Below are 20729 nucleotides of genomic sequence, written 5' to 3' on the forward strand. Positions count from 1 at the left end.
TGGAAATAAGCTTCCTATAACACGCAAAGGAGGAGAATTTCCTAGCAGCTTAATTTACGTACCTTTAGTGGCTACAAATGGAACTGCAGAAATAACACCTGTTTCCAAAAGGTTTTCCACAGGTTTTATGCAATTAGTTGATTCAGAATATCATATGACCAGATACTTGGTTTGTTTTTTTACTAATATTTCTGTGTATATTTTGTATTTAGATGCACAGGAGAACTTCTCACCAAAAAATAAAAAAATAAATAAATAATCAACACGTGCATGGACACATGATTTTGGTTTAACCTCGTTCTAATGTTACACTGCGTTCCAAATGATTATGCAATTGACATATCAGTAAGATTTCAGTACAAAAAACATTCAGATTTTAGTTTTTCTAAGAAAAAGTTTGTTTGTTTATTTATCCATGTCTTTTTAGATAACTGGTATCAATCTCAGACAAAATAATTTGCCAGATCTATATGGGAACCCTACTTAGAGGTTGTTCCACATTATTAAGCAAGTCACAGTTCTCATGCAATATGGGGAGGAAGAAAGATCTTTCTGAAGATGAAAGCATGAAATGGTGCAATGTTGTGCAAAAGGCATGAAAACAACTAGTATTGTGTGAAACTGAATGGAGATTATCAAATTATCATAAGATTTGTGAGTGATTTAGAGCATAGCAGAACTCGGTCAGATAAAGGCTTATTAATGAAAGTTCCTATAAAAAAAATAATTGTATTAAAAGGGCAGCTATAAAAAAAGCCAGTGTTGAGCAGCAAACAGGTATTTGAAGCTGCTGGTGTCTCTGGAATCTTGAGAACCTCACCATGCAGGCTGGCAGTTGTGCGTAAAGATGCATTTTAGACACCACTAACCAAACCTAACAAAGAAAAACATTTACAGTGGGTGTAGAAATACATTTTCAAATAGTTTTATTGCTGTGGTGTTTTTTTACAGCATGGGATAGTGCATAGTGCATTGTACAATAGTGCATTGTACTATGCACTATCCTCCTTTTTATACCATAGCTGAAAATGGCCAGTTATGAGCTCCACATATCTTGCAAAAGTCATTTTAATACCCTCCATCTCACTTCCCAGTATTCCAGCCCAAATCATCACCCGCCAGCTCCTTGCTGACGTCGCAGTCTTGTTGGAACATGGTGGCCGTTCACCAACCATCCAGAAATCCATCCATTTAGACCATCCATTGTAGTACGGCATTAGTCAGTGAATAAAACTATTTAAAAATTAGTCGTCATGTATTTCTAAACCCACTGTAAATGTTTCTCTTTGTTAGGTTTGGTTAGTGGTGTCTAAAATGCATCTTTACGCACAACTGCCAGCCTGCATGGTGAGGTTCTCAAGACTCCAGAGACACCAGCAGCTTCAAATACCTGTTTGCTGCTCAACACTGGCTTTTTTTTATAGCTGCTCTTTTAATACAATTCATTTTTTTGATAGGAACTTTCATTAATAAGCCTTTATCTGACCGAGTTCTGCTGTGCTCTAAATCACTCACAAATCTTATGATAATTCGATAATCTCCATTCAGTTTCACACAGTATTAGTTGTTTTCATGCCTTTTGCACAACATTGCACCATTTCATGCTTTTCATCTTCAGAAAGATCTTTCTTCCTCCCCATATTGCATGAGAACTGTGACGTGCTTAATAATGTGGAACAACCTCTAAGAAGGGTTTCCATAGACCTGGCAAATTATTTTGTCTGAGATTGATACCAGTTATCTAAAAAGACATGGATAAATAAATGAACAAACATTTTCTTAGAAAAACTAAAATCTGAATGTTTATTGTACAGAAAACTTACTGATTTGTCTCTTGCATAATAATTTGGAACGCAGTGTAATGAGCAACCACATGCAAAAAGCTAGTAATTTGCATAAACACACCCAAGCTACCATATAAGGGCTTTTCATACAGCCTTTCGTCACTCTCTGCTCTCTAAAGACGAACCTTGAGAAGTGTCATGTGTGTTATCCTCAAAACCAGTTCAAACACAATAAGCACCTTTATTATGTTATTTTGTAACTTGCAAGTAAGCTATTTTCCATGAGTGCGAGACTTCCGATTCATTAGCCACTATAGATAAATAACTAGAAGAATATAAAAGTGCAGTAAACGGTAAAACTATTTGTGCTAGGAACCAGTGATTATTTTTATGATAATAAATTAAAATTATATAATGACAAATACCAGTTTGTAATGTCAAACAGCATAATGAACTGTTTTTGTACAGCTAAAATAATTTCATTGTCTGACTCTGGAAGCCTCACATATTCGTCTTGTTCAGCAAATGGCTAAAACCGTTAAAAATAAGGTGGATAGACCCAGATTACATAGACCTCTCATTAGCATACTTATTTCTAATTTGTTCATGAAAAGTTTTGTATGCAGACGTCATGCACAAATTTGTGTGTACACATGGTTGGTGAATGAGACCCACTGTTTAGAAATTTAGAACAATTGGCTTACTTTTAGTCATCTCATTAAACTGAGATGGAGGATTTTTTACATAAAAAATGACATTCATCACATTTGTGTTGTCTAAGGACGTGTTTCTTATAGCAGAGTCTCATTTGAGGGCCTCTCTTTACTGTGTTGTCCCTGTATGTTGACAGTGAGTGATTAATGACAACAGGTCGCGGCTCCACTGTCTACTTGTCCGCTGTTTAACAAATGAACCTCAGGCTGGCAGAATGGGGAAACTTAGGGTTGACAAAAGACCACTGGCATGAAATGAAACCCTAGCTGAAGGCACTAAAAGGAACCCAAGACAGTCCTTAAGAGTAATTTACATGAAACATATGCTAATTATTGAAAGAAGAAAAAAAACATAATGGGGAAAAGAAAACTGTTGTTCTGTATTCCCCACACTCCATTATCTCGCTTATCATTTTTTAATGAAAATGTTTGCAAGCAAGTCTAATAAATGTCTGTTACTGAAGTATCTCTATAGATGTTTTTATACTCTGCACTGGGACAAGGAGGGAGGGCATTTGTGCGTTGTAGTACCGAGCTGGACCTCTGTCACAGTGAGCAGGGAATTGTCTGAGCGTGTGTATTCCATGTCTGTGTTTCCACTGCAACAAGAGTGAAAGAAATCTCTGTTACAGCTGGGAAAAACTCATTTTAGTGGTGTGCTCAAAAGAGGGTTTATGTTCTTACATGGTCATGCTCTTTTTATCTCTTTTTGTACTCTGTATCACAGACACTCATACACAATTAAAAAATATGCATTCAATATGTTTAATCTGAAATTCACAATTTCTGCATATACAGGTGTGGAAGTATGTGTGTGTATTTATTTCTGTAATATGTATTTCTACATACATTGGTTATAGATTTTGGTTTGATTTGCACAGCAACAGACAATCAGTCACAATAAAGTGAAAAGAAAAGAAAAAAGAAAGAATACAGTGAACTTGATTTCATCAAGTACAACATGTTCCTGAAACAACATCTTTGTTGATCCTGGAATAACATTCCAATCAACAAATCAGATTTGAGGGACAGATTACAGTTTGTCAAGTTTAGACTTACAACCAGGGTTAGTTGCTTCTACATCAGTGGTATTCGTCTATCATTTCCCTCTGATTTTAGGGATAACTTATAGGGCTAGGCTAGGTTTAGGGGTAGGGATAGGGTTAGGATTACATTTTGGATAGAAATGTTGTTCCAGGATCAACAAAATATGGCATGGTTACCATATACAGTACAGTCCAAAAGTTTGGAACCACTAAGATTGTTAATGTTTTTAAAAGAAGTTTCGTCTGCTCACCAAGGCTACATTTATTTAATTAAAAATAAAGTAAAAAACAGTAATATTGTGAAATAGTATTACAATTTAAAATAACTGTTTTCTATTTGAATATATTTCACAAAGTAATTTATTCCTGTGATGGCAAAGCTGAATTTTCAGCATCATTACTCCAGTCTTCAGTGTCACATGATCCTTCAGAAATCATTCTAATATGCTGATCTGCTGCTCAAGAAACATTTAATGTGTACAATTGTACAAAATATTTGTGTACAATATTTTTTTTCAGGATTATTTGATGAATAGAAAGTTCAAAAGAACAGTGTTTATCTGAAATCTAATCTTTTGTAACATTATAAATGTCTTTACTGCCACTTTTGATTGATTTAATGCATCCTTGCTGAATAAAAGTATTAATTTCTTTAATTTCTTTTCAAAAATAAATATAAAAATTCGTACTGACCCCAAACTTTTGAACGGTAGTGTATAATGCTACAGAAGCTTTGTATTTCAGATAAATGCTGTTCTTTTGAACTTTCTATTCATCAAGGAATCCTGAAAAAAAAAGTACACAACTGTTTTCAACATTGAAAATAATCATAAATGTTTACTTGAGCAGCAGATCAGCATATTAGAATGATTTCTGAAGGATCATGTGACACTGAAGACTGGAGTAACGATGCTGAAAATTCAGCTTTGCATCACAGGAATAAATTACTTTTTCAAATATATTTAAATAGTACACAGTTATTTTAAATTGTAATAATATTTCACAATATTACTGGTTTTTTACTGTATTTTTAATTAAATAAATGTAGCCTTGGTGAGCAGACGAAACTTCTTTTAAAAACATTAAAAATCTTCCAAACTTTTGGACTGTACTGTACATTTTTTTTTTTTCTCAGTTAAATTATTTACTTTTTCAGAGCTCATCAAATGGTGTGAGGGTGGGAACTCCAAATACTGCCACCATCACCATCCTGTCTAATGACAATGCCTTTGGGATAATTTCCTTCAACTCAGTAAGTTTCTTTTTATTTCCTCAATGAACAGCAGGAAGAAACTGTTCAGAGCATGCTGGGGAGGGGTGACTGTAACTTAGCATGATCTGTGTGGGGGGTAATTAAACTCTAGAGAGTTGTGGAGGGGTCGATGGATGGGAAAGTGAGAGTGAGGGAGTGGTATGGGTCAGATGCCTGAGAGGAAAGGTTGTTGAGATGGGAGTCCAGGGAGACTACTGAGTGGCTGAGAATTTTAAGAAAAAAAGGCAAGCAATTTACTGAATGGATTAGCTTGTTAATAATGTATATTTCAATGTTGTCATGGAAACTGACTTCTTATATTATCACATTGACATAATTGATTCTTTATGTTCTTTTACTAAAAATCAGTGTGCCTTGATTGTTTTAACTAGATTTTAACTCATTCTGAATCTACTTGGCCATTGTTTCACAACATATTTTATAATAATAGTAGTGCGAATTTCTGAAGAGAGTAGTTGTGAATGTCAGTGAAATGATATAAGGACACCGCAAGCTACAATATAGAACATATTTTTTAAACACTTGCATAGTACATTTATTATTCAAAGGAAGTACCCACTCAGAGAATATGCCATGCCGGACACAACCTAGTAATCCTGAAGACTTAGATTAGCTATAGTTCAGGTTGTAGATAAACTCTGCAGGAACTTGGCCCTCCAGGACCAGGACTGGACATCCGTGTCATGGGACCTCTTCTCTTGATCTGTTAAAGCAGTTCCTGATATCCCTAATTTCTAATTCTGTCAGTCCATAGATGAACCAGTGATTGAAGTTTGCTTTTTGTTTAGACCTCCCTCATTACTGTGGAGGAGCCAAGAGGTAGAAGCCAGTATGTGCCTCTCACTCTTCTCCGAGAGAAGGGAACCTATGGAACTGTGACCGTCAACTTTGAGGTGAGCATTGCCAGACAGTTTGTGACTCTGCAGAGGAAAAAAAAAAAACCTTGTGGTTGTTGATTATATTGCATATTCTCTATCTGTATTTTTTTTATTAATTCACAGATTTTTGGAGGTCCAAACCCTGCCAGTGAAGATCTCAGTCCAGACATGGGGAACATCACTATTCCTCCTGGTCGTGCTGTTGTAATTTTCAGCATCATGATACAAGATGACAAGGTACTGTTTTTTTTTTTTTTTTTTTTAATAAACAGCTTAAAGTTAATGTGAAACCCATTTGCAACACTTTTTTTTTTTTCTGAAATGTGCGCATTTCTGAGAGAATTTGTCTTTTTAATGAGAAAAACGTGCAGGCTGAGACTTGATTTCATCCATTCACAGTTGATTGAATTCTAAGAAGTGGGTTATATTTCCAGACTGTTTGGAGAAGAGGGGCCAAGAATGTGCATTTTGACTATATTTATTATATTTCTCAATTTGCGTGTATGCTGTGGAAGCTTGTTTCCACCACTGAATAATAATAATAATAAAAAAGAGGTAATTGCCTTTTTTTTTTTTTTTTTTTATCTCACAATTCTGACTTTTTTTCTCAGAATTGCATGATATAAACTTGTTGTAAAGTCAGAATTCTGAGAAAAGTCAGTCTTTTTTTATTCAGAATTGGACTTTATAACTCGCAATTGCGAGTTTATATCTTGCAATTTTAAGAAAATAAATCAGAATTGCGAGATATAAACTCACAATTGTGAGAAAAAAGTAGGAATTGTGAGATATAAACTCGCCATTGCGAGGAAAAAAAAGTCAGAAATGCGAGAAAAGGTCTGAATTGTGAGAAATTGCAAGAAAAGTCTTTTTTTTCCCCTCAGATTTGGACTTTATAACTCTCAATTGTCTATTTTTTGTTTCTTTTTGACCTTAATAAAACGTCACATCAACAGTTAGATGTTCTGCATAAGTCTTAATCATAATATGTGTTGATTTTTATCTCAAATCTCCTTTAGCTTCCAGAAGATGATGAAACCTTCACAGTGCGTTTGACAGAAGCAGCTGGCGGAGCGTTACTCAATCCTAACAGAAGCAGTGTGCAGATCAAGATCTCCCGTAATGATGCTCCCATCCGCTTCTCCAAGCCCACACTGGTTGTGCCGGAGAATGTCGGTGTCATTTCTCTTACCGTTACACGTGGTAGAACTGAGGATGGTCTTCTGATCGGTTCTGATGACAGAACAGTATCTGTGGCCTATGCAGTAGTTACGGGCAGTGGGGCGGCCAGTGCTACACTGTTGGCAGACTTTGTGGATCTACAGACAGAGAGGATGGTTGTTTTCCCTCCAGGGGTCCATGAAACAGAACTCCGCTTCAGCATCAGAGATGACAACATTCCGGAGATTGCAGAGTCTTTCCAGGTGGTTCTTCTGGAAGAGACCCTATTGGGGGACGCGGTGCTGATGACTCCAAGTATGGCACTTGTGACCATCGAACCCAATGATAAGCCTTATGGAGTCCTGTCAATCAGTCCTTCCCCAATACAACCACACATCATCAATGAAGACCTGAACCCGATGTAAGTAGAATATTGTTTACAGTGTAAAGATACTTGCATTAAAGGGTTAGTTCACCCAAAAATGAAAATTCTGTCATTAATTACTCATGTCGTTCCACACCCGTAAGACCTTCGTTCATTTTCAGAACACAAATGAAGATATTTTTGATGAAATAAAGAGCTTTCTGACTCCTCCATAGACAGCAATTTAACCACCACTTTCAAGGTCCAGAAAGGTATTAAAGACATAAAATAGTCGACGTGAATGCAGTGGTTAATGTTATGAAGCGACGAGAATACTTATTGTGCACAAAAACAAAACAAAAAAAATTACGACTTCATAAATTATAATTATAAATCATACACTGATAAAGTTTCTCTGTCTCAGATACAAAGGCATCATCATTGTGCGTAATGGAGGAACTCATGGAGCTGTTTCAGTTCAATGGAATATTACGAGAAACTCCACAGATAGGACTCCAGTCTCTGCCGACCTTAACCCTGTGTCGGGTACCCTGAGGTTTGCTGAGGGCCAGATGAATGCTGTACTGCCTTTAAACATCACTCAGGACAACCTTCCTGAAGAAGCAGAGGCCTTCCTCCTCAGATTGATCCCAGGATCTGTACAAGGAGGGGCTGAAGTGGATGAGCCTATGGAAGTGAGTGCTTGGCATGTGTTTGGTCTTTAGCTAATGCGTTTAGAGAATCTGTTTGGATTGCAGATCATAGATCGGTGGTTGCTCAATTCTGAGGTGGATTTAGTTATGAAAAACTAAAGTGCGAGTTGACGTTGATGACAACTTAAAGCACTCTTTTTCATTTTTGGAAGGAGAATATTATTATTCATAGTGTACCCGGGCACTGGTTGTCTTACATGTTGAAATGTCACCCTCTTTGATGATATTCTAGACCTTTATGCTTCATTTCAGACAGCCATGGTAGCAGATCCCTCTTGGACCTCACTGGGAGGTTTGTGGTGAGACATCCAGGGAGGTTGTTGTCTTACTCTGGCTCAGACCCCTTGTCAAAGAGGAAGTTCCTGGATCAGAGCTGGTTCTTAGTTACCATCTGGGCAGCACTTAGTCCGTTTAAGCGGATGTGGTGTAAAATGAGACACATGTGTCTCTCTGGCACAGCAGCATCACAGACTGCTGGTTACACTGAGTGTCACTTGGGTGTTCCCTTCATGTGGTCCCAGCACAAAATAGCCCACAGCAGAGCCTGTGGGAGGCTGTGTGTTCTCTTTATAACTTGTCTGTTGCAACTTTGATTATGTGTGAAAGGAGTGGATAAATCCAACCCGTGTTTATGTATAAACCCATCAGTTACCCATAAGTGTAAGCAGGAGTTTGATGGCTGAATTGGCTTTGCAGGATGTGAAAACTAAGTGTGAGGAGCCTATTCATGTCAACTGTCTGTAAATTCACTGAAAAAAAAATCCCCAAATTGCAGTACTACAAATATTTAGAGAGGTCTTGTGCCTTGGTCTGATGAGGCTTGGGTAAATGACAGAGTAATAAACTAGCCATGAATGCTATTTTTACACTCTCGTGATGTCTAATGAAAGAGAAGGGCTTTCTAAGATTAGTTCGCTGTGAGTTTTACACAGATAGTCTGATGTTACATTCACTGTAATGAATGGTGACAGTTGTTTATTGCTGTGTGTTACAGGTTTTTATATAGAGAGGAAAATATCAGGTTATGATAGAGGAAACTAAACTTTAAAGCAATGATTTAGTTGCAATTTCTGACATTGTGAATTACTACAGATGATATTGAGTCTTTCTTTAGGTATGATTGGAGTTAAAAAACTGAAATCATATTTATAGTAATTTGTTTCCATTGGAAATCTTTGGGGCAAGACACATCGGAGGGTTTAAAACCAGAAAAGTACAAATGTTTTGCACTTTTCAAGAAAATTTGCACTTTTACAATGTGCTTGTATATTTGTTAAAGTGTTTGTTTATATACATTTTAAATTGCGTTATTTGAGCTATGTGAGCTTTGCACATAACCAGACATGCTGTGACATGAGATAAAAAGGTATATTTACCATGTCAATAAGAGTTTTTGTTTTCCACCATGGCATAACAAGCGACAGGGGATTCTATTTTTGAAGTTGTTTATTTCTGCAACATTGTGGATGACAGCTATAAGTATCTGTTTTTTTTTTTTTTTTAACCACTATTTAAATTGTTTAATTTGAGTTGAATATCATTTTTTGCATTACTTCAATAGCCACAATGAAAGCGACAATGGATAATGGATTCAAATGGATTAAAAACAAGAAATGGATTCAAATTTTGAAAATTAAGGAAACAAGAACATTCAAATTTTGTATTTCATGTCTTTTTAATGAAATTGATTTTGTACTTATCCATTTCATTTTGATTGGGAGACAGCAGTGTACTTGCAGAGAGAGATGGACACACACTCTTGTGAATGGTTGTGATTCATGGTATAAACAGAAAAATTGCCTGTTGCTGGAATCTTATAAAATCGTGTTTAGTTAGGACACAGTGTTATGTGGTTGTTTTTTTGTTTTTTGTTTATTTTTGGCTTTGGGGCAACTGTTTTAGGATGAACCTCTGGTTGTGCATTACCAATGGAAATCCTGTGGGTTCTTTTTTTCTCTATATCTCCTTTTGGTATATACATTTGATATTTTGAATAGAACATGACAAAGACAAGAATAGTAAGTAATGTTGCATATAATGTAATGTCATCATTTACTCACCCTCATGTCTTTCCAAGCCTGTATGACTCTCTTTTAGAGAAATGCCTAGTGGTTTTTTTATTTGTTTTTTGTTTCGTATCATTTTGTTTTGTTTTGTTTTTTGTCATACATTGGAAGTCAATGGTCATTACAATAGTCATTAATATTTTTTGTGTCCCACATTTTTAGATCCAATGGGCGTTAATGTTTATTCTGGAGTAATGTTTTTTTGATCCATAGACTAAGTGAATTACTGTATTTTTGCTTGTTGGAACAAACTAAAGTTTGAGTGATTGAAATGATTGTCTATAGTAATTGTCTATTACTAAGCTTAACTATGGAAGACGGAACATTCCTGTAATGAAACGGAACTATTGTTCTTCTTTCACAGATGCTATTCTTCATTCAAGATAGTGATGATGTTTATGGTCAATTTGGCTTTCATCCAAGAAAGAATCAAAGTATTCAGAGTCAGCCAGAGGGACGCTTCCTGTCACTTAGCTTCCTCCGAGAAGGGGGGACCATGGGAGAGGTACGACTTACCCTAACTGCCCTCTACATACCTGCCAGACCATTGGACCCCTCCCGAGCCAGGGATGGGGTGCTGAATGGTACCAGTGTCAACAGTGTGCTGTTCAGTTCCGGTCAGTCACAAGCTCAACTCATCTTGCCCATTCGAAATGATGCCTTTCTGCAGAATGGGGCTCATTTCCTCATACAGGTAGGATATGTCATTTAAAGACCTTTTAACAATGTCAACATATGCATATACTGTTAAAATGTATAGCTTGAATTCTTTGTGGTTAAAAGCATCTGTATAAATATAAATTACTTTAATTATGAAGCTGTTTATTTCATTTATTTATTTATTTATATACCTAAAAGCATCAACTGTTTGTTGTTCATTAATTAGCAATATTGTGAGGACGTGCACTACTGATTTTTTTTTTTTTTTTTTTTTTTTTTTAGAAATTAATGCTTTTATTTAGCAAGGCTGTGTTAAATTGATCAAAAGTGAGCAAAAATGATCAAAAGTGAGCAAGATTTATAATTCAAATAAATGCTGTTCTTTTGAAATTTATATTCATCAATGAATCCTATTTTTTTATCATAGTTTCTACAAAAAAAAAAAAAAAAGTGTTTCTTGAGCTTTAAATCAGCATATTAGAATGATTGCTGAAGGATAGTGTGGCACTGAAGTGAAGTAATGGCTGCTGAAACTTCAGCCTTGCCACCACAGGATAATATTTCATTTAAAATATATACAATATAAAACAGTTACATTTTAATACTTTGATACTATATCTTTTAATACTAAAAAGTTCAATTGCAATCTCACAATATGACTGTTTTACTGTATTTTTGATCAAATAAATGCAGCCTTTGTGAGCATAAGAGACTTCTTTCAAAAACCTTTTAAAAAATCTTACAGACACAAAACGTTTTAACAGTAGTGTGGCTTCTGGCTTGTTGCCTTGGAATTAGTGTTGACTTGTTGATTATGTAGAGAAGCAATACAAGAGCCCTTGAAAGAGAGAAAAAATGCTCAGAAGAGGATGACCAAGCATGTGAAGTGCTTGTTTGACAGGTTATTCGTAACAGTATGACAATAAAAGAGAATTAAACATTTCCAATTGACATTTGTTGCAAAAAATCATTCAAATTCATTTTTTTTTTTTTTTTTTTTTTTTTTTTTTCATTTAAAAAATATATACATATTACATTTACTAAAATAAGTTTCTGGTCTCTCCTTAGTTGGACAGTGTGCAGTTGGAGAACATCACCCCACCAATCCCATCTGTGAGTCCTCGTTTTGTAGGAGCTTTGAACATCTCCCTGATCATCACACCTGATATTGCTAACGGAGAGATTGGCTTTACCAGTAATCAGACAGTGGTGGCGCTGGAACCAGAAGCTTCAAACACCAGCTTGGTATACAAGACTCTCATGGACGATATTATTTCTTTTTTTTTTTTTTTTTCTTCTTTTTTCAAAATCCTGTTTTAATGCAGAAATATAATCACAGATTTTTGATGTGGTCTCAGACATTTTGACCCTACTGTATACTTGGATGGAGAAAATATGGAAAAAGGTATTCTCTCTGATTTTAGATAACTCTTCAGCTGAGGCGAGATGGGACTGATGGTCAGGCAGTGGTCTTCTGGAGTCTGCGGCCCACTGGCGAGAACAGAGATGATGTCACTGAGGGTGACATTTCACCTTTCACTGGATCAGTCATGTTCCTCTCAGGACAAAGTGAAGCAGCGATTAACATCAGTGTAAATGCTGACAACATCCCAGAGATCAATGAGACCATCATTCTTACATTAGACAGGTCTGTTTTACTTGTCATAATGACATCTAGACATTTTAAGGTGTGATTTAAGTGTCCTAATACTTTTTGGATCCACTATAGGCTACACACATATAGTATGTGCAGTTTTAATTTAATCAAAGTGTTTGTTTATTTTGTACTCATTATGCCGGTACTGTCTTTGTCCACCCCCACTTTTCTTTCGTAGGGTAGAAACCGCTCGTTTTGTAGTGTACTTTGGGTAAGTGTGTACTAGAGAGACTGTGCCTTATTGTGTGCTGTGAATCAACTCTTTATGTGGAAAAGTATCCACTCTGAACTTTCAGGGGCTTTGTCTTAATGTTTCGATGGGGGATGTCTCTTTTATTTGGGTGTGTGAAATGAATAGCAAGAGTGTGTTTGTATATGTTGGGGGTTACTGCACTTGGATGCAGGCAAACGTTGCTTGTACTCATTTAGCACCTCATTTACCAAGTTCCTTTATTCTGTCCTGTAAAAACATCGGTGTTTGTATGCATGCAGCACATCCTCTGAATGCGTTTGTTTGGAACACTTCTCCTGCAAGCTCTTTGTCAGCCATTTTACTAATTATCTGGAGCCTTCAGTGCTCAGACCAAGCCAAGCTCAGTTTATGCACAAGACCCCCGCTGAGGAGGGAAGATAGTGGGTTACGCTAAAACATGACTTGTTAAATCAGCATAACCAAGAGGCCTTAGGTCAAGCATATTTAAGACACTTTCAAATTCCAGTGAACACACTCATACACATCCAAAATACAAATCTGTCAAAAAGTTTGTTACAGAATGGTATATTATAATACACAATCATGTTCTGTTTTAAGCAGTATGGGCATATTTATAAGACACATAAAATGCATAATATATTACAGTACATTTTTACAACTTTCTAAAAATATTACATTACAGTGTCACTGATGATCACCATATTGTTGTACAGGACGAATGTGGACAATCAGATCCTGAAACCAGGTTTCACCAGCCGAGAAATTGTCATTTTGGAGAACGATGACCCTGGAGGAATATTTGAGTTTTCACAAGTCTCTAAAGGACCTTGGTTGATCAATGTAAGGCATTCATTCATTCATTCATTCATTCATTCATTCATTCATTCATTCATTCATTCATTTGATTCATTCACCCACTCACTCACTCACTCACTCACTCACCCACTCATCCACCCACCCACCCACCGACTCACTCACTCACCCACTCACTCACTGACTCACTCATCCACCCCCTCACTCACACACTCATTCACTCACCTCCTCACTCACTCACACACTCATCCACCCCCTCACTCACACACTCACCCACCCACCCACCGACTCACTCACTGATTACTCACTCACACACTCACTCATCCACCCACCCACTCACTCACTGACTCACTCACTCACTCACTGACTCACTCACTCACCCACTCACTCACTCATCCACCCACTGACTCACTCACTCACTGATTACTCACTGACTTACTCACTCATCCACCCCCCACTCACTCACTCACTCACCCTCCATCCCTCCACTCACTCACTCACTCATCCACCCCCCCACTCACTCACCCACTAATTCACTCACTCACTCACTCACTCATCCACTCACTAACCCTCCACCCCCCACTCACACACTCACTCATCCACTCACTCACCCTCCATCCCCCCACTCACTCACTCACTCACTCACTCACTCACTCACTCACGCACTCACTCATACACCCCCTCACTCACGCACTCATCCACTCACTCACTCACTGAGTCACTCACTGACTCACTCACTCACTCACCCACCCACCCACCGACTCACTCACTCACTGATTACTCACTCACTCATTCATCCACTCACTCACCCTCCATCCCCCCACTCACACACTCACTCACTCATCCACCCCCTCACTCACGCACTCACTGAGTCACTCACTGACTGACTCACTCACCCTACCACCCACCCACCCACCGACTCACTCACTCACTGATTACTCACTCACTCACTCACACACCCTCCATCCCCCACTCACTCATCCACCCCCTCACTCACTCACTCACTCACTCATCCACCCCCCCACTCACTCACCCACTAATTCACTCACTCACTCACTCATCCACTCACTCACCCTCCACCCCCCACTCACACACTCACTCATCCACTCACTCACCCTCCATCCCCCCACTCACTCACACACTCACTCATCCACCCCCTCACTCACGCACTCTCTCATCCACTCACTCACTCACTCACTGAGTCACTCACTGACTCACTCACTCACTCACCCACCCACCCACCGACTCACTCACTCACTGATTACTCACTCACTCACTCACTTATCCACTCACTCACCCTCCACCCCCCCACTCTCACTCACTCACCCTCCATCCCTCCACTCACTCACGCACTCACTCATCCACCCCCTCACCCATCCACTTACTCACTCACTCACTGAGTCACTCACTGACTCACTCACTCACCCACCCACCCACCGACTCACTCACTCACTGATTACTCACTCACTCACTCATCCACTCACTCATCCTCCATCCCCCCCACTCACACACTCACTCATCCACTCACTCACCCTCCATCCCCCCACTCACTCACTCACTCACTCACTCACTCACTCATCCACCCCCCCACTAATTCACTCACTCACTCACTCACTCATCCACTCACTCACCCTCTACCCCCCACTCACACACTCACTCATCCACTCACTCACCCTCCATCCCCCCACTCACTCACTCACTCACTCACTCATCCACCCCCCACTCACTCACCCACTAATTCACTCACTCACTCACTCACTCATCCACTCACTCACCCTCCACCCCCCCACTCACACACTCACTCATCCACTCACTCACCCTCCATCCCTCCACTCACTCACTCACTCACTCACTCACTCACTCACTCACTCACTCACGCACTCACTCATCCACCCCCTCACTCACACACTCACTCATCCACTCACTCACTCACTCACTCACTGAGTCACTCACTGACTCACTCACTCACCCACCCACCCACCGACTCACTCACTCACTGATTACTCACTCACTCACTCACTCACTCACTCACTTACTCACTCACCCACTCACTCACTCACTCACTCACTCACTCACACACCCTCCATCCCCCCACTCACTCATCCACACCCTCACTCACTCACTCACTCACTCACTCACTCACTCACTCACTCACTCACTCACTCACTCACTCACTCACCTTCCATCCCCCCACTCACTCATCCACCCTCTCACTCACTCACTCACTCACTCACTAACTCACTCACTCACTCACTCACTCACTCACTCACTCACTCACTCACCCACTAATTCACTCACTCACTCACTCACTCAGTCACTCACTCAGTCACTCACTCACCCACTAATTCACTCACTCACTCACCACCCACTCAACACTTACTATATAATAGCAAAATTCTAAATAGTTTCAGACGGAGTTTAGCATATAACATTGCACGTCAGTTTCCGAAAGTAGCCTATTTCTTGGCAAGTACTTGTATATCTACTAATTGTATTATTCAACTATAATTTTGATCCTAACTTTTTTTTTTTTTTTTGTGATTACTTGGAAATTACACACAAATGTGACTTGATCGATGATTTGTTGGCTGTGCAGGAGGGGGAGACAGTTGAACTGAGGGTGATCAGAGAACAGGGCCAGTTACTCAACCAACTCATAAGATATACAGTGATTCCTTCTGGAAATGCTCAGTTTTATGGTGCCACAGGGATCCTAGAGTTCCAGCCAGGGGAGAGGGAAGTGATGGTGGCCCTAGTAGCCAAGCCTGATGGGATACCAGAGGTAAGTCTTCAGGACTAATGATTAGTGGTGACTAATGTTTATCATAATAATATACTGTAACTGACCTTGTATTACGTCAGATGATCTACAAACTTCCTTACATTTCCCTTAATGTTAAGATGTAACACTTCACATATTTTTGTCTGTTTTGTCTTCAGCTAGATGAGACATTCTCAGTGGTCCTTAGCAGCCACAGCACGCCAGCTAGTCGCCTTGGTAACCGAAGGCAGGTCAACATTACCGTGCGTAAAAGTGATGACCCATTTGGGGTCATTGAGTTCATTCAACCTGACCTAGTCTTCACCATCAATGAGAGTAAAGCCATGGATGTTCAGTCAGGTACAGAGATCTTTAAGCTACAGTTTTGGGTCACTTCACTTTCTTATCTTTTAGTTTCAGTTGTTTGTCATTTTAAAATAACATCTCATTATGATCTCTGATAGCATCCTTCCCCATTGGGAGAAGCAGGGGTAGGTTTGGGAACGTGTCAGTCTTGTGGATTCTTGAGCCGACCCATTCAGGAGACATTAACCCAGTGCAGGGTGAGATCATCTTTGCTGAAGGGGAGTACCTGAAGAACCTGACCCTATTTTCTGTGCCAGATGAGGTAAGCTTCAGCAGTTGTCGATAATACTGTTTCTTGACGACAAACTATATTTATATTACAAATTGATCATTTGTTTGATGCAGATCCCAGAGAAAATTGAAAATTTCACCATCACCCTTCTGAATACAACGGGTGGAGCAAGACTAGGAAGCAATCTCAGTGCAAGGTTAAGCATTCGTGAGAATGATGATCCAATATATTTTGCCGGTATGTTTGGGATTCATTATAATATAAATATTTATTTGAAGACAAAAATGTTACACATGAGGCCCCTGCTGAAAAATCCAGCATTGCTGCTTACCACATAAAGTATATTTTGGTTGCTGGTTTTCTGGTCACCAGCGCTGGAAGCGGGAATGCTAGTAGAGCAGCTACACTAGCTCAGTTTTGCTTGAGATCAGAATGATTATGCTGGTTCACCAGCTAGACAAACACTATACCAGATTCAACCATCATAAACCTGCCTGGACCTTCCTGCTGGTTTTATGCTGGACTTTTCAGCAGGGCACTCAGAGTCAAAAAAAAATTGTGAGATAATGTTTGAAATAACTAATAAAGATACATTGTGGCATGTAAATTCATTGTGTGGGAAATGAAGCAACAATTTTGAGAAGTTTAAATACAGTATATAAACAAATGCATACTTTTATTTAGCAAGGATGCATTAAAGGGGTAGTTCACCCAAAAATGAAAATTATCCCATAATTTACTCACCCTCTAGCCAACCTAGATGTATATGACTTTCTTTTTTCAGCCAAACACAATCAGGGTTATATTACAAAAATATCCAGGATCTTCCAAGCTTTATAATATGAGTGAATGGTGCCATTTTTTGAACCCCAAAAAAGCACATCCATACATCATAAAAGTAATCCATATGGCTCCAGGAGGTTACTAATGCCCCTCTGGAGCCATATGGCGAAGCGATGTAAGAAAAATATCCATTATTATAACTTTATAAACTGTAATCACTAGCTTCTGGTAATGGCCGTCCACGCATTCATGAGAGAGTCGAGTTCTGGTGTATGATGTAAGATGTAGGAGTAGCATACTGTAAGCTTAGGTGAGTCTAGACTCCTCTCGTGGTTCAAACAAATAAGGCTGGCAACAAACTCAAGCTCCTTCAAAATTTCTCTTAAAAAAAAAATCTAATTTTTGACTGGTGCTTTGTTTTGCTCTATCTTTTGTGTTTCCACGTTCTTCAATATGTCTTGCGTCAGGTTAGAGGTCACTCTTTGACCGGAACTAGACTTGTGTACAGCCAGTTATTACAGTTTATAAAGTCATAAATATGGATATTTTTCCTACAAAAACACATAGCTTCGCTTCAGACCACCTTTATTAAAGGGATAGTTCACCCAAAAATGAAAATTTGATGTTTATCTGCTTACCCCCAGCGCATCCAAGATGTAGGTGACTTTGTTTCTTCAGTAGAACACAAATTATGATTTTTAACTGCAACCGCTGCCGTCTGTCAGTGGTATAATGCAAGTCAGCGGGAACTTGGACTATAAGAGTAAATAAAACACGACAGACAAATCCAAATTAAACCCTGCGGCTCGTGATGACACATTGATGTCTTTCATTCATCACTCGATTCGTTTGGTCTGATCGCGCTCTGACAGCGGCAGTGATGTCTCGCGCATATACTTCAATGAGTGCTAGACATCACTGCCGTTGTCAGAGCGCAATCAGACCAAACGAATCGAGTAATGAATGCAGTTGGACATAGTGGTGTATTAGAGGTAAAAAATTATATAAATACTGTTCGGTTTCTCGCACAAACCGATCGTTTCGTGTCTTGAGACATCACTGTGTCGTCACGAGCCGCAGGGTTTAATTTGGACTTGTCTAAGCAAGTTTTATTTACTGTTATTGTAGAAGTTCCCATCCACTAGCATTATTTGACTGACAGACAGCAACGGTTGGAGTTAAAAATCATAATTTGTGTTCTACTGAAGAAACAAAGACACCTACATCTTGGATGCTCTGGGGGTAAGCAGATAAACATCAAATTTTCATTTTTGGGTGAACTATCCCTTTAACCACCTGAAGCCGTATGGGTTATTTTTATGATGGATTGATGCATTTTTTTTTTTTTTTTTTTTTTTTTTTTTTTTTGAGCTTCAAAATATTTTACCCTTCACTCCCATTACAAAGCTTGGAAGAGCCAGGATATGTTTTTAATATAACTCTGATTGTGTTTGGCTGAAAGAAAAAAAAAAAAAAAAAATGATGTATACAAAATGGCTTGAGGGTGAGTAAATTATGGGATAATTTTCATTTTGGGTTAACTAATTAACTGACCAAAAGTGACAAATGAATCAACTTTTTTTCGCCAAAGAAAAAAATGTATTAGTTTCCACAAAAAGTAATAAACAGCACAAGTTTCAACATTTATAATAAGTAAGGGTTTTTTTTTTTTTTTTTTTTTTTTTTTTGAGCTCCAAATCAGCATATTAGAATGATTTCTAAAGGATCATGTGACACTGAAGACTGGAGAAATGGCAGCTGAAAATTTGCAGGAATAAATTACATTTTAAAGTACATTAAAAAAGTTATTTATCCAACAGTTAAATTATAATATTATTTCACAATATTACTGTTTGTACTGTATATTGATCAAATAAATGCATCTTTAGTGAGCATAAGAAACTTCTTTCAATAACTAAAAAAAAAAAAATATTCTGAATGAAACTTACTGAACTTAAACTTTTAAACAGTTTTTTTTTTATATATATACTCCGAGGTGGAAACTGTCTTCCATAATAGACCCCTTTGCCAGTCCTGGTCATTGTTGTGGTATGTTATATTTGCTCACTGTATCAATATAAAATGCATTTTGTTCTCGTTTGTAATGTGTTTTCTAGAGCCTGTGGTTCAGAGAGTACAAGAAGGGGGCGTGGCCAATTTCACCATTCTGCGAGCTGGTCTGGCTAATTTTATCACCACAGTGAAGTATCGTTTTGAGTACGGTGCCACATCACCAGGTGACTTCACTCCACTGAGTAACGACTCAATGCTGGTCTTTGATTTTGGAGAATGGATGAAGAACATATCGGTTGCTGTGGTAGAGGACGACCTACCAGAGACAGATGAACCATTCTACATAGTTCTCTTCAACGCCACGGGTTTGTCACATCCTCTTCAATAAGTTTTAATTAAACAGATATCCAGTGCATTCTATTTTACAAACGTTTGGTCCATTTCAACTTGCGTTGACATTTGGTTTGTGATACATTATTTTGGGTGCCAGTCCTACAAATCTCCATGTTTTAAGTGCACTGTCTATATTACCCAATTAGCTTCATTAAATTCCCACTCTGAGAGACAAATCCTCAACTCTTCAACTGTTCTGCAGAGCTAATAAATCCACCCCATTAAACATTTGTTTTGATTCACACAAAGCACTGTTGATTGGCCTTGACTTTCAAAAGCCCTCTCTAATCCCTGTATTGTGGCACACACACACACACACACACACACACACACACACACACACACACACACACACACACACAAACATTGAAGGAAAAGGGTTGGGTGACTGTATAAAGTTAATTAAAGAACCACTTGCCTGAGGGACTGTGTTCAGATGCATGCTGGGCGTTATCAAGAGTTTTGAGTTTAATATGATTGATGTGGTTAGCTTGTACCAATTACAACAGTGTCTCATGTAGACTGATCATAAGAATAAATTACTTAAAAAAATAGCTTTTTAATGACTTGCCCTGCTAATGCTTAAGGAAAAAGAGTTGCCTTGCTGCCTATAAATAAAAGAAAGTATAAGAGTAATAATGTACTTGTATCCTATATTCATGTGTGTTTGTATATGGATCTTATCAGGTGATGCAGTGGTATATGGTCGACACACTGCTACAGTGGTGATTGAGGCCAATGATGATGCCAATGGAATATTCTCTCTGGATTCCACTCAGAAACCAGTGGAGGAGGGAAGAACCAATAACTTTTAGTGAGTCTCCAGTTCTCTACAACCT

At 38.5% G+C, this 20729-nt stretch overlaps 1 protein-coding gene across 1 annotated transcript in view; it reads left to right on the top strand.

The window, feature by feature from the left end:
• adgrv1 (adhesion G protein-coupled receptor V1) overlaps window positions 1-20729 on the top strand; it is a 178303-nt gene that overhangs the window by 29097 nt on the left and 128477 nt on the right. Inside the window, 15 exon segments of the mRNA XM_048189162.1 lie at window positions 4700-4795; window positions 5605-5709; window positions 5818-5931; window positions 6714-7276; window positions 7644-7914; window positions 10363-10692; window positions 11727-11903; window positions 12083-12306; window positions 13243-13369; window positions 15939-16124; window positions 16283-16463; window positions 16568-16731; window positions 16815-16938; window positions 19602-19862; window positions 20578-20704. Of these exon segments, the coding sequence (XP_048045119.1) occupies window positions 4700-4795; window positions 5605-5709; window positions 5818-5931; window positions 6714-7276; window positions 7644-7914; window positions 10363-10692; window positions 11727-11903; window positions 12083-12306; window positions 13243-13369; window positions 15939-16124; window positions 16283-16463; window positions 16568-16731; window positions 16815-16938; window positions 19602-19862; window positions 20578-20704 (3050 nt within the window).

The sequence above is a fragment of the Megalobrama amblycephala genome, linkage group LG4 (genome assembly GCF_018812025.1).
Source record: "Megalobrama amblycephala isolate DHTTF-2021 linkage group LG4, ASM1881202v1, whole genome shotgun sequence".
Taxonomy (NCBI): domain Eukaryota; kingdom Metazoa; phylum Chordata; class Actinopteri; order Cypriniformes; family Xenocyprididae; genus Megalobrama; species Megalobrama amblycephala.